Here is a 14,022-nt window from a genome sequence, read left to right on the forward strand (position 1 = left end):
GTAGAGGTTCAAGGGGGTGGAGAATCCTGGCCATGGAAAGAAATGGGAATCCCTCCTGCCGCGAGTGTTGGAGGTGTGCTGTTGGGGGGGGGGGGCGCCTTTAGGCGATTCAGAGCCTTGGGCCCCACCCCAGTATATCCCAGGAAGAGGAAAACCTGCCATTTTGAAGTGGTGGGCCTGCCAGCTGGAGGAAGTAGGCATCCTTCCGGCCAGACTTGGTCATGAGGTACCCGAGGGAGAGGGGGGAAGGGGGACAGAAGTGGGCATCCCTCCTGCCAGAAGTGTTGGGGAGGCTGTCAGGGGAGACGAGGGATCCTGGTTGCGGGAGGGAGTGGGTCTCCCTCCTGCAAAGAGTGTCGGAGGGACTGTTGGGGACCCCAGTGACAGGAAGGAGTGGGCATCCCTCCTGCCAGTAGCATCCCAGGGGTTACTGGAGTGCCAGGAGGTTTTCATGGGGCGGGGGACCTCGGTGGTAAAAGTGAGTGGGCATACCTCCTGCTGAGCTTGTACAGGGGGTGGGGAATATTTCCCTTTGCTGCTCTGCCTGCTGGTCAAACAGCTGAACCAGCAGGACTCGGGAGACCCGTGGCTCAGTTGATCAGGGCAGGGAATGAAGCTTTGACAGAAAGGAGGAGCTGTGCTTAGCGATTGCTCTTCTGAACAAGCGCCATGCACAGTTCCTCCTGCTCTTTACCGGTGATTCTCTGCACAAATAAAGTGCATATAATTTTCATGCCATTATGCTGAGAATCACCTGTAAAACAAAAATTGCTCCCACTACATCAACTCGCTGGCGAGTTTTGAGAATCTTCCTCTGGGTGTCATTGTTGAAATCCTCTGCTCAGTGTGCAGTTGCAGGGAAGAAAGCAAATAGAATGTTAGGAATAATTAGGAAAGGAATGGAAAACAAAAATAAGATTATTATAATCTCTTTGCATTGCTCTATGGTGTGACTGAACCCTTGAATACTGTGAGCAATTCTGGTCATTGCATCTCAAAAAAAGATATAACAGAATTAGAAAAGGTTCAGAGAAGGGTGACAAAAAAGATAAAGGGAATAGGACTGCTCTATGAGGAAAGGCTAACAGCTAGGGCTCTTCAGTTTGAAGAAGCAACAACTCAGGTGAGATATGATAGATGTGTATAAAATGCAAAGTGAAGTGGAACAGGTAGATGTGAATCGCATACTTACTCTTTCCAAACATACTAGAACTAGGGATCCGGAAGGTTCGCCCCCCACATTTCGCCCCCAGCAATTCGCCCCTCACAATTCGCCCCCGCACATTTCGCCCCCCGGATGTTTCGTCCCCACACATTTCGCCCCCGCACATTTCGCCCCCCGGATGTTTCGCCCCCACACATTTCGCCCCCGCACATTTCGCCCCTGAGCGTTGGATTATGACCCCCATCTTCAAGGTTTGTCTCAAGCGCCTCTTATTTGCTCTCCGCTCACCTCTCTTCCGTTCACTCCGAGGAGGTTGGGTGGAGCGAATGGTACGATCGGATGGGAAGGGAAGCAATGGTAACTGCACCAGGATCGAGAAAGGAACTGCAGCGCCGGCTTTCAACTTAAAATAAAAACATAAAAAATCCGGCTTTCAACTTAAAACAAAAACATAAAAAATCCAACTGCAGATCGGTGCTCTCACCCGACTCCCACTGCATGGTACCGTCTCCTCTCTCGAACTGCACCTTTCCACTCTCCTCAAGCATTATTTTCACTGTGCTCAAGTTCTTCCAGTGGGTCCATGTTGCCATAGATTCTTTTTTGGGGTCATTTCAGGCAGCCATGCAAACGTTGGAGCGCAACAGCAATTTCTTTTGTGGGACTCGGGTAAACTTTTCTCTTCATGCCCCCGGATTAAAATGAAAAAATAAAATAAAAAAAGTTAAAATGATTAAGTAGGTATTTTTTACCTGATTTTTGTCTGAGAAGTCACTGGTCCGCCGGGACCAAAACAGGATTTTTCAGAATTTGAGAGGACCAAAATACATAATTTACTTTTTTTGCTTTATTTTATCATGTTAAAATGGTGATTTGTTTCAAAAATCGAAAATTTGGTGGAGATGTCTCCTTTATCCCCAGAGCGAAGTCATTGATTTCTGTGATGTTTATCATTTAATTTTTTTATTTTTTACTGTGCAAAACAAAACAGTCAAATAACAAGTAAAATGAAATACAGTGATAAAGTGAACAAAAACTAACCTGTCAAATGAAATAACAGTCCAAACACAACACAGTCAAATAACAAGTAAAATGAAATACAGTGATAAAGTGAACAAAAACTAACCTGTCAAATGAAATAACAGTCCAAACACAACACAGTCAAATAACAAGTAAAATGAAGTGATAAAGTGAACAAAAACTAACCTGTCAAATGAAATAACAGTCCAAACACAACACAGTCAAATAACAAGTAAAATGAAATACAGTGATAAAGTGAACCTAAAAGTCAGAAGCACGAACGTCAATCAAAATTCAAAATTGTATGCTATTCCTCTGAGATAGTCGATCAAATTTCGATTGCCCAAGTCCTCCACAATATGCCGAATCCTTGCAGAAATCGCCGCGTATTTCTTGTTTCGCGCATTGACAGGATTGCCGGCTATAATCTGCGTGATTTCAAAATTGTGAAGGCCTTGCTGTCTTTTCAAGCAGTTGATGAAGCGGTATATATTGGGGAAAATTGAGCCGCAGGTTTCTTGAAAGCTGCGATGCCAGCCCTCGACGTCATTGTTCGTCCGATGTTGGCCTTTCAACGTTCGTTGATGAACATTCCAAAACACAACTGGAAACAATGGATTCTGGCGTCCTCTTCGGTTCATTCGACCAATGTAGGTGTCCTCGAAATAGTTGGCAATGGGTACTGCTTCTTCTGGAAATTTGGGATCGTCCAGCAGCTCTTCAAATGATTGCACAACAATGGCCGGAGGCAGAAAAGCAAGAGCTGGTATCATGCGGATCCACTGGGCAAATTCGTGGTCATTTTGGTAGCGCACTTTCAATCCTTCATTCTGAACTCTTCGCCATATTGACTGCGACAAGTGGAAGAAGCAGCCTGTTTTCTCGATGTTAGGAAACTCGATTTCAAACGCTTGAATTGCAGCTTGTTCAAAATCGGTCATCAACTGCTGCGGTTGGAGACCTGGCTGCATATTCTTAAGCTGCTGCAGCATCTGTCGATAGGTTGTTCGGGTCTTGTTCGGCAACAGCGCGTACAATGCTGGAATGATGACACCACCGTGAACTGCATGAATCGTATAAAGCTGCTCGAACAAAGCTGGTGCAGTAGAAAACGTGCCATCAGCGAACCATTCACTGCTCTGTGCCAACGAGTGGAGATTATCCCTCGTTCCAAATATCAATATTCGGCTGGTTCCAGTCCCTGAATAAAAATAAAAATAATTTAGGCATAAATTTAGGCGGTGGATGGAGGAAACCCCTCAGTTGGGACGGGACATACATGGGCTTTTCAAAGTCCAAAAAAGGGTCAGAAATAGTCAGGGGTGCAGAAAAAACACCATTTTTCGACGAGCTCTATTCGCTGGCATCAAAAAATTCCGAAAGCCAAAAAAAATATTTTTTCTTAATTTTTTTGAGCTATTACGTTAATGGAATGTTTCACAAATTCTACTAAAATTCTACCAAAAATTGTACGAAGTAATTTAGTAAAATTAAATGTGGAAGATTATATAGCAACAATAATTCAAGAAAACGCTTAAAACGGCTTAGAAGACTCAGACATACTTGTTTGACCAATTCTAATAAATTAAGGAATTTTTGGCCATTTTATGTGCCACAAAGTGATATAAAATGCGAGCAAATAACGCCTACATGTACGAGTACATAATGCTAATAGCTTGAAGAGAAAAGTTTACCCGAGTCCCACAAAAGAAATTGCTGTTGGACGCCATTGATAATGATCTCCTGAAATTCTGGTGGGATGACGAGTTGATCAATGGTTTGAGGCAGCCGCGGCATACCCTCGACTTGTCTTGACGATCGAATTGATCTCTTTAGCGAATCTTTTCTAGGCAGAAGCGCTCCAACGTTTGCATGGCTGCCTGAAATGACCTCACTGAGAATCTGCTGTGGCGTCTCCTGTGTCGACCTTGCCCTGGAAGTAACTTCATTGATTAATCGAACTACTTCAGGCCTTGCTGCCTGTGCTGCATGATTATGTATATTTACGATTTTCACAACTTCGCCATCAATTCCTTCAGTCCAAACGCGTCCTTTACACCTTGACCGCTTTTCGCATACCCAAATAGCATGGCTGTCATCTGCTGTTCGTTTAGAGAATACATAAATATGATTTTCGTAAACTAGCTTCTTCTTGCCACGCTTTGAAAGAACAGAATCCATAAATAAACAAATCACTACACAGATCAGTTAATCAAGCGCCAATTCGGAAATCGAAAGGACTAAATGACCAAGAGGCAAGAACACGTTATATTTATAGAAGCGCTGGCGGTTAAGCTCTGTAGAATTTTGCAAAGTCATTGGCGCCAGATTGGCCGAATTTAGCACTGGCGACTATACATACATTTCGCCCCCGCACATTTCGCCCCTGAGCGTTTTCCCCTAGTATGTATGTATGTATGTATGTAGTGTGACCCAAAATTATTTTAAATACTACTGCAAATAAAGCCGACTTTGTCGCATTTCCCAGCCAGGTTATAAAACACCATTTACTTTGAATTTGTAGCCTGCCGTCGTGTCGGCAAAGAAATCGCCTGCGAGAGTGATGTCAGCGCTTCTCTGCTTTCCCCCGGCTTAGACAACTGATCTCGTGACAAATGGAGTACTAGAGGAAAAACGCCGTCGTGTCGGCAAAGAAATCGCCTGCGAGAGGAATAGTCTGACACTTATCAGCGCGCTCCAGCGGGACCCAGGAGTGATTTCAGCGCTTCTCTGCTTTCCCCCGGCGCTCCAGCGGGACCCAGGAGTGATGTCAGCGCTTCTCTGCTTTCCCCCGGCTTAGACAACTGATCTCGTGACAAATGGAGTACTAGGGGAAAAAACGCTCAGGGGCGAAATGTGCGGGGGCGAAATGTGTGGGGGCGAAACATCCGGGGGGCGAAATGTGTGGGGGCAAAACTTCCGGGGGCGAAACATACCTGGGGGCGAAATGTGGGGGGCGAAATGTGAGGGGCGAATTCCTGGGGGCGAAATGTGGGGGGCGAAACTTCCGCAAACCCTAGAACTAGAGGCTATGCAATGAAGCTACTAAGCAGTAAATTTAAAAGAAACCAGCTGTACAAAATGGAAATTATAAGACCTTTTCTAAAATATGAGGGCCATTGACATCTTTTTGTGATGATTAAACACCAGTTATTTTATTGAAATATACACCATGAATAATAGGGAGGGAGAAGGGTTCTTATTTTATTGTGTATATTATTAATAATAATGGGAAGGGGGGTGGGTTATGGGTTTATATATATACAAATGTTGTTTTTCTTGATAGACTTACAAGTGATGTTTTCAAGAATATGTATGATATTAAATTGTACACTTGTTGAATGATTAAAAATGAATAAAGATTTATAAGAAAAATATAAAAGAAACCAGAGAAAATATTTCTTTGTTCAACGTGTAATTAAAAACTTTGGCATTTGTTGCCAGAGAATGTAGTAAAAGCAATTATCTTTTACTACTACTACAATGTTTCCCCAAAATAAGACATTGTCATATTAATGTTGGGCCCAAAAAAAGCATTAGGTCTTATTTTCGGGTAATTCTTATTTTTTTTTCATGTACAATGATTATCTCTCCCTTCCACCCCAATTCTTCCTATTTTCTTTCTCTCTCCTACATGTGCAGCATCTTTCCTCCCCTCTCACCCTTGCAGCTTCTATCCCTCCCTCCCATCCCTTGTGCAGCAGAACCTTTGCAGCTTCTATCCCTCTTCTTCCCATCCCCATGTGCATCTTTCTATCCCTCCCATCCCCCCTGCCGCTGTGCACACCTCCCCCCACTGACCCTTTCATCTCTCCCTCCCATCCAAACCCCAACCGCAAGCCGAAATACCTAGGAACAAATGGCAGCGTCGGCAGCACAGGTTGCACTATGGCCTGCCCTTCTCACTTCTGGGCAGTCATCAGCAATGTGGCACAGAACAGCCGGGAGTGGGAAGGGCAGGTCGCAATACAGCCTGTGGTGCCAACGCTGCCATTTGTTACCAGGTATTTCGGTCTCACGGCCGGATTCAGATAGGAGGGAGAAATGGAAGGGTCGGCGGTGGGCGCACACGGGGAGCGGGGAAATATAAGCGACTAGAGCTTATATTAAGACTTACCCCCAAAATCATGCTAGAGCTTATTTTTGGGGTAGGTCTTATTTTCAGGGTAACACGGTACTACTATTAATGATTTCTATAGCGCTACCAGACGCACGAAGCGCTGTACAGAGTCACAAAGAATAAGAAAACAGTCCCTATTCGAAAGAGCTTACAATCTAAACAGGCAAGACAGACAAACAAGATGTCATGGATACAGTTAAGGGGAACAGTCAATCAGCTATTAGTGAAAAACAAATTCTAGATTCATGCTTATTCTGCATGAATTTTCATCTTTTGTCTATTTTCCTTCTTCAGGGCGTTAATGGCCTTGAAGCACAGTTTACAATTCTAATTCTTTTACAAAGGAGCATATAAGTTGTGGCACTTGTAGTCTGATTTCCAAAAACAGAAAAGTGAAAGACACCAACAGAGAAATATTTGCAAGGTATTGATATGTGTCAAAATGTCAAGCAGTTACAAACACCATGTCCATAAGTCTCAGATTCTGTCTATCAGAGGAGCAATATTACAAAGGTCAAATGTTCAATGGCAATTTAGCTAGCAAAATTAACCACAACACTCTGTGGAAGAAAAGCAGACAAGCATAGGAAGAAATAAAGGGAAAACTAAAATACTGTACAAAGCAAAGGGTGGAATCTTGCTATAATAAACCAAGATAAACCCCAGTCAGCTACTTATTTGTAACAATGTTTCAAACTGGATAGGAGAATCCACAACTCACTGCTAAATTTCATTTCGATCCAGTTATGGTCCTCTCCGCAGACAAGCTCAAGGGAAATTACATTTCAGGCTCAGTAAATATTTCCATGTCCTCAGGGCTTACAAATCAAAAAGTTTGTTCCTTAATTCATAAAATTACTTTTCACCCTTACCAAGAGGCAACCCCGATATATGTGCATTGACTTCTTTCATGGCAGCTGACTTGGAGCGCTCCTTAGCGGGAAAACTATTCTCTGTCTGATATCTGGCAAGGCAAGAAAAGAAAAATGTTAAAATTGGAACTACATAAAATTAGATTCCATGAAAACATAACAGTGCCTAGGCTGGGAAAGCACAAAGTGGTCACAGGAAATATCAGAAGAAGGTCTGTTTGTTTTTTGGGTTGTTGTTGTTTCTTAAACCTCTCGCATCACAGACCCAGGAATTTATATCCTGCTCCCAGCTTTGAATCACTACTAGTTTGGAAATGGTTCCTGGATGACATGCTCTTTTATTTGTACAGAAACAGAAGATTGGTGATAGTATTTGGTGAATGGCTCAATACATTGGACCCTCATATGCAATCAGGGTGGACACAATTTAAATCACTAATCAGAAAGGCTTGACTTAAATAATGCCCATGACATTATAAAGGGATTCCCAAAGCACAACAACTGGGTATAGAATAAACAAAGTATTGTTCCAAAATATGATAATCACAAAAAACAAAAAGGGAACAATGCACAGAAATTTTTAACACCTTTTGAACCCGAATGGTGCTCAGAATCCACAAGTGGATAGGAAAAAGCTTAGCGTGGGGAGCGAACCCCTAAAGCATTTTTCACGGAATCTATCATTGCACCACCAATTTTGGTAGAAAGGTGAATAAAATATTTCTAAAAAACCGGTGTGATATTATAATATGTCCATAAAGTGAATAAATATCCAATGCATAAAAGCTTCAAAAATGGTGAACTTAATTAGACTTAACTTAAATGTCCATACAGCGATGGTCCGGCAAGGTTCTGACGCGTTTCGCCGAAAAGGCTTAGTAGGCTTCTTCAGAGAACCCGCAACGCTGTGTGTAAGATTCAGTTGTAAATCCTTCCTAATCAAAAACACAAGGTGAAACTATAATGAAATTCAAAAAGCAAGAAGTATGCAAACTCTCGACGCGGTCGGCTGGATACCTGGTACAGAGGAAAAAATCTTGCACAGAGGAAAAAAAATGCAAGGAAATGCACGGATGTCACAGGAAATGCAAGGTTTTTTCCTCTGTACCAGGTATCCAGCCGACCGCGTCGAGAGTTTGCATACTTCTTGCTTTTTGAATTTCATTATAGTTTCACCTTGTGTTTTTGATTAGGAAGGATTTACAACTGAATCTTACACACAGCGTTGCGGGTTCTCTGAAGAAGCCTACTAAGCCTTTTCGGCGAAACGCGTCAGAACCTTGCCGGACCATCGCTGTATGGACATTTAAGTTAAGTCTAATTAAGTTCACCATTTTTGAAGCTTTTATGCATTGGATATTTATTCACTTTATGGACATATTATAATATCACACCGGTTTTTTAGAAATATTTTATTCACCTTTCTACCAAAATCGGTGGTGTAATGATAGATTCCGTGAAAAATGCTTTAGGGGTTCGCTCCCCACGCTAAGGTTTTTCCTATCCACTTGTGGATTCTGAGCACCAATCGGATTATAAAGGGATTACCATATATACTCAAATACAAGCTAAACCAAATATAAGCCAAGGCAGCCCTTTAACCCCCCAAAAAGCAGGAAAAAGGGTTGACTCGAATATAAGCCGGAGGGGGATTAATATTCAAGTGCCCTGCCAGGCTCTGCACCAAGCCCCCCCCCCTCTTCCTGAACTGCCAGGCTCTACATCTTGACCCCCCCTCCCTGCCCTGTACCCTCTCCCTTCCTCCCGATGCATTTCAGGCTTCCATCAGGCCTGCCATAAGATCTGGTGGGCCAGGACTGAAGGGATTCCTCCCACCTCCTGTCCCTGCCAACTGACTATTTTTACCTCCCTTCCGCCTCCAGCTCCTGCTCAGTGAAGAGCCGCTAGCTGAATGACTGTTGCAAGTTCTCGTGACTCTCTGTAACTTTTAATGGAGTTAAAAAAATATATATATATCGATCCACTAATACCCATTCTACATCACTCAGGATTTTGTAGATTTCAATCATATTTCCCCTCAGCCTTCTTTTTTCCAAGCTGAAGAGTCCTAACCTCTTTAGTCTTTCCTCATACAAAAGGAGTTCCATCCCCTTTATCATCTTGGTCACTCTTTTTTGAGCCTTTTCTAATTTTATCTTCTCTGACATAAGGCAACCAGAAAGAGAAGATAAGGCAATCAGAATTGAATGCAATACTCAAGGTGAGGTTGCACCATGGAGCAATAAAGAGCATTATAACATTCTTAGTCTAGTTTATCATCCCATTTTTAATCATTCCTAGTATCTTGTTTGTTTTTTTGGCAACTGCCGTGCATTGGGCAGGTTTCAGTGTATTGTCTACAATGACACCCAGATCTCTTTCTTGGGCTCTGATCCCCAGCATCTAGTAACTATGATTTGGATTTTCTTCCAAATATGCATCATTTTGCATTTGACCACATTAAATTTCATCTGCCATGAAAGACCTGATCCACAACACTGATAAGTGCTCTTTGATCTTATTCTTAATTTTAAACTGTCTGGGTAGAGGTTTTGCTGCCTGATATCTATTCTCTAAACTTTAATTACTTAGTTAAATTGTGCTGACTCTATATCTGTATTGAGTTTTCAAAGCTAGATCTCTCCCTCCTCAAAAATAATACAAAAAAAAAAGAGAGATTTCTCTCCCTTTCAGGCTAACTCTGATACTAGAGGGGATAGACTTTTCAAACTGACTAGTGTTTCATGCTGCTAATTTTTCTAAGCTTTCATAACTTGGTTTCTTGAACAATAGACTAGCTCTATAAGGTTTATTTTCCACTGCCAGACCTAGATAGATAGCAGACTTAGTCTTTCAGCTGTTTATTGTGCAGAAACTTGATATATTTACTGTATTTTTCCCTCCGTAAGGGTGCATCTTTGGAGCGAATACCCCTCTCTCCCCCCCACTGGCCCCCGCTGGTACCTTTTTTTAAAGTCCCCTTTCTGTGCTCCTGCCTGTCTCCCTCACCGGACAGCTCTTCTTCAATTCAGGCAGAGCGGCGCAGAAGGCAGGCTAGTGCTGTCCATGCTCCTGCCTGGTCTGGCACCGCTCCCCGTTTGGCTGCAGTCAGTTCTTGCATGTGAGGGAAGAAGCAATGCTGGATCTGGTGCTCACAAATCGGGAAAGTGTATCCAAGATGGTATCCAACTGGGCGATAGTGATCAACAAACAGTTTGATTTGATATAACAGCTAAAGTGGAGGGTGGCCACACAAAACTCTAAGTCCTGGATTTCAAATGTGTGGACTTTAGCAAAATGAGGGAGTACCAGAAGAAAGAGCTGACAAGATGGGAGGATATAAGAGAAGTAGAAAAACAATGGTCCAAGTTGAAAGGAGCAATAAAATTGGCCACTGACATTTATGTGAGGAAAATAAAAGCAAGAGAAAAAGGAAACCAATATAGTTTTCCAAAAAAGTGATGGAGAAAATAAAAGCAAGAGAAAAAGGAAACCAATATAGTTTTCCAAAAAAGTGATGGAGAAAATAAAGGAAAGAGAGTTGGTGTTTGTGAAATATTCACACAAAAAAAACTCAAGGAGGAGGAGCACGGAATGGAATACCAGATGAAACTGAAAGAAGCCAAGAGAGATATGTCTGGCAAAAGCGCAAATGGCTAGAAATATAAAAAAAGGTGATAAAAATGTTTTCAGGTATATTAGTGAAAGAAGGAAGGCAAAAAAATGGAAATGTGGGGCTGAAAAAAGTTACAAACTGCTATGTGGAGACTGATGAGGAAAAAGCTAAACTTGCTAAACAAATACTTCTGTTCTGTCTTCATAGAAGAAAATTCTGGAGGACTGAAATTGGCTAGCAAAGTTACAAGTGAGAATAAGTGGATACTGTACCACTTATGCAAGAATGCGTTTATGAACTTGAAAACTTGAAGGTGGGCAAAGCCATGGAGTTGGATGGCATCTATCCCAGGATATTGAGAGAGTTCAGAGAGGTTCTGACAGGATCTCTTAAAGATTTGTTCAATAACTCCTTGGGATAGGATAGGTTCCGTTGGATTGGAGCACAGCAGATGTGGTCCCTCTTCACAAAAGCGGTCACAGAGAAAAAAGGGAAACTACAGGCAAGCAAGTCTCACTTTGGCTGTTGAAAAAACAATGGAAGTGTTGATAAAGGAAAGGATAATGAATTTCCTAGAATCCAATGGATTACAAAGATCCGAGGCAACGTGGCTTTACTAAAGGTAAATCATGCCAAACAAATCTGATTTAATTCTTTGACTGGGTAACCAGAGAATTGGATCAAGGATGTGCCCTAGATGCAATTTACTCAGATTTCAGCAAAGCCTTTGACATAGTTTCAAGTTTTATTAGTGCATTTGATTAATCGCCTATTAAAATTACTAAGCGATGTACAAAATCCAATAAAGAATAATAAAAGAGACTAACAATTAACAATGTAGTTACATATAATACAAACATGAGTCAGGAGGAAAAAAAAGTTAAAAGTTACAATCTTTAAGTTTTTCGGTAGAAAAATAAGGAAAAAACAAAAGGTAAGGGGTGTTTAGTCCATAACACTATTAATAGCATCTCGAGAAAGTATAAAAGTTTCAAATATTAAAAGCATCATTAAATAAATAAGTCTTTAATAATTTTTTAAATGTTGTGATGTCTTTTTCAATTCTAATGTATTGTGGTAGGGCATTCCACCATTGAGGTCCCGTCACTGTGAACATGTCTGGTCTACGTGTTCCAATAATTTTTAGAGAAGGTACCGACAGCAGATTTTGTCCAGATGAACGAAGTGGACGTTGCGTACTATGTGGGATTAAATATCTAGATATAAATAAAGGTTCATTTGATGCTAGTGTTTAAAAAATGAGTAATATTATTTTGAATGTAATCCTATGACCGATTGGTAGCCAGTGGGCGTCTATTAGCAAAGGTGTAACATTGTCATACTTTCTCGCGTTATATATCAATTTGATGGCCGTGTTTTGTATTAGTTGTAATCTCCTTTTTTCTTTCTGAGTAATATTGAGAAGTGCATTACAGTAGTCGAGTTTAGATATTACTAAAGAATGTATAAGAATCTTGATTGATGTTAGGCTGAGAAATTTAGCAATTGAGCGAATCAGTCGTAATTTATAGAAACAGTTTTTAACTGCAAGAGAAATGTGTTCATGATAGATCAATTTGTCGTCAATTACTACTCCGAGGATTTTAACAGAGGAGACTAAAACAAGTGGGATGTTATTAAGGAAAAAAGGATTTGACAGAGTTAAGTCTTTTTTCCAAGAAAATAACATTGATTTGGTTTTATTTATGTTTAGCGCTAATTTGTTTGTATTAAGCCAGTTTTGTACTATTTCCAATTTGTGATTAATAGATGTGATTTCAGTGTTATTTTCCGGGTCCAAGGGATGAATAAGTTGAATATCATCTGCATAAGAATATGGAATAAAACCTATGGACTCCCTAGTAAGGGAGAAAGAAAAATGTTAAAAAGTAAAGGGGACAGTATAGATCCTTGGGGGATTCCGAATGAGGAAGAATAAGTTGCGGATTCGTAGTTATTAAACCTGACCAAGGAATTACGGTTTGCAAGATACGAAGTGAACCAAGAAAGAACGTTCTCTTTAATGCCTATTTCTTCTAGCCTATTTAAAAGCAGATTGTGATCTATAGTGTCAAAAGCAGCAGAAATGTCTAAAGAGAAAAGAATGACAGATTTATGATGGTCTAAGAAGTATTGAATGTTTGTTGTTAGACCTATTAAAGAATACTCTGTACTATGAAATTTTCGAAATCCTGTTTGGTTAGGATGGAGAGCATTTGTATTTTCTATAAAATCGGAAAGTTGGTTAAAAATCAATTTTTCTGTCAGTTTAGCTAAAAATGGTATGTTGGCTATCGGGCGATAATTAGATAGTTCGTTGATGCTAATTTTATGGTTTTTAAGTATGGGGGTGATGATTGCGGTCTTCCATTGGGATGGGACTGTGGCAGTAAGTAGACTAGTCTGAATAAGAGAATGAATGAAAGGTCCAAAATGTGAAAAATGTTTTTTTTAGATAAAAAGGAGGAATGCTATCGGAGTGAGAACTTTTTAGGTTAACTTGTTTAAAAAGGGATTCTATATCTTGAATTGAAGGGATTTTAAAATTTGAACATTTTGCTATTGGTATGGATTTAATTTGATCAGAACCTAAAGAGTTGTTTGTTGTGTTTGAAAAAAAAGAATTACGAATGTTGTTGATCTTTTGAATAAAAGTATCAGCTAATTCTTGGGCTTTTATTGTAGATTTTTGGGTAGTGTTGTTTATATTGCTTTTTGAATCTATTGATTTTAAAATTTTATACAATGAGGAAGAATTTTTAGCTTTATCAATTTTATTAGAGTAATATGTTTTTTTTGCCTGATTAATTTTAGTTTTATATAGTGTGACGTTGTCCCTATAGGTTTGAAGATTAGCTAATGTTTTATTGTGTCGCCATTTTCGTTCCAAAGAACGCAATTGTTGTTTTATCAGGGGGAGTTCTGCTGTGTACCAGGGGTTTAAAATTTTACGGACAGAAATGGTTTTAGTTATTGATGGGGTTTTATTATCTAGAAGAGATGTGAGAGATGTGTTCCAGGCAGATAATTGATTTTCAATAGAATCAGTGTAAGACATTAAGATTGTTGGATCTAGAAAAGGGGTTATGTCTGTATCATCCAATTTATTGTAATCGCGGACAGTAATGGTTTTAGTTTTTGGTAAGTATTGTGGTAAGCTGTGTTTGAGTAAGTCAAGAGAAAAAGATATAAAATAGTGATCTGACCAGGGGACAGGTACTACTGACAA

General features: G+C 40.5%; 1 protein-coding gene across 9 annotated transcripts in view; it reads right to left on the reverse strand.

The window, feature by feature from the left end:
* The window catches only part of CSPP1 (centrosome and spindle pole associated protein 1), a 328,816-nt gene that overhangs the window by 205,602 nt on the left and 109,192 nt on the right, over positions 1-14,022 (reverse strand). For all 9 annotated transcript variants that reach the window (XM_033933355.1, XM_033933359.1, XM_033933354.1 and 6 more), the window contains one exon: positions 7,178-7,269. In XM_033933355.1, the coding sequence (XP_033789246.1) occupies positions 7,178-7,269 (92 nt within the window). The remainder of the gene's footprint in view (positions 1-7,177; positions 7,270-14,022) is intronic.

This window comes from Geotrypetes seraphini, chromosome 2, assembly GCF_902459505.1.
Source record: "Geotrypetes seraphini chromosome 2, aGeoSer1.1, whole genome shotgun sequence".
Classification (NCBI taxonomy): Eukaryota; Metazoa; Chordata; class Amphibia; order Gymnophiona; family Dermophiidae; genus Geotrypetes; species Geotrypetes seraphini.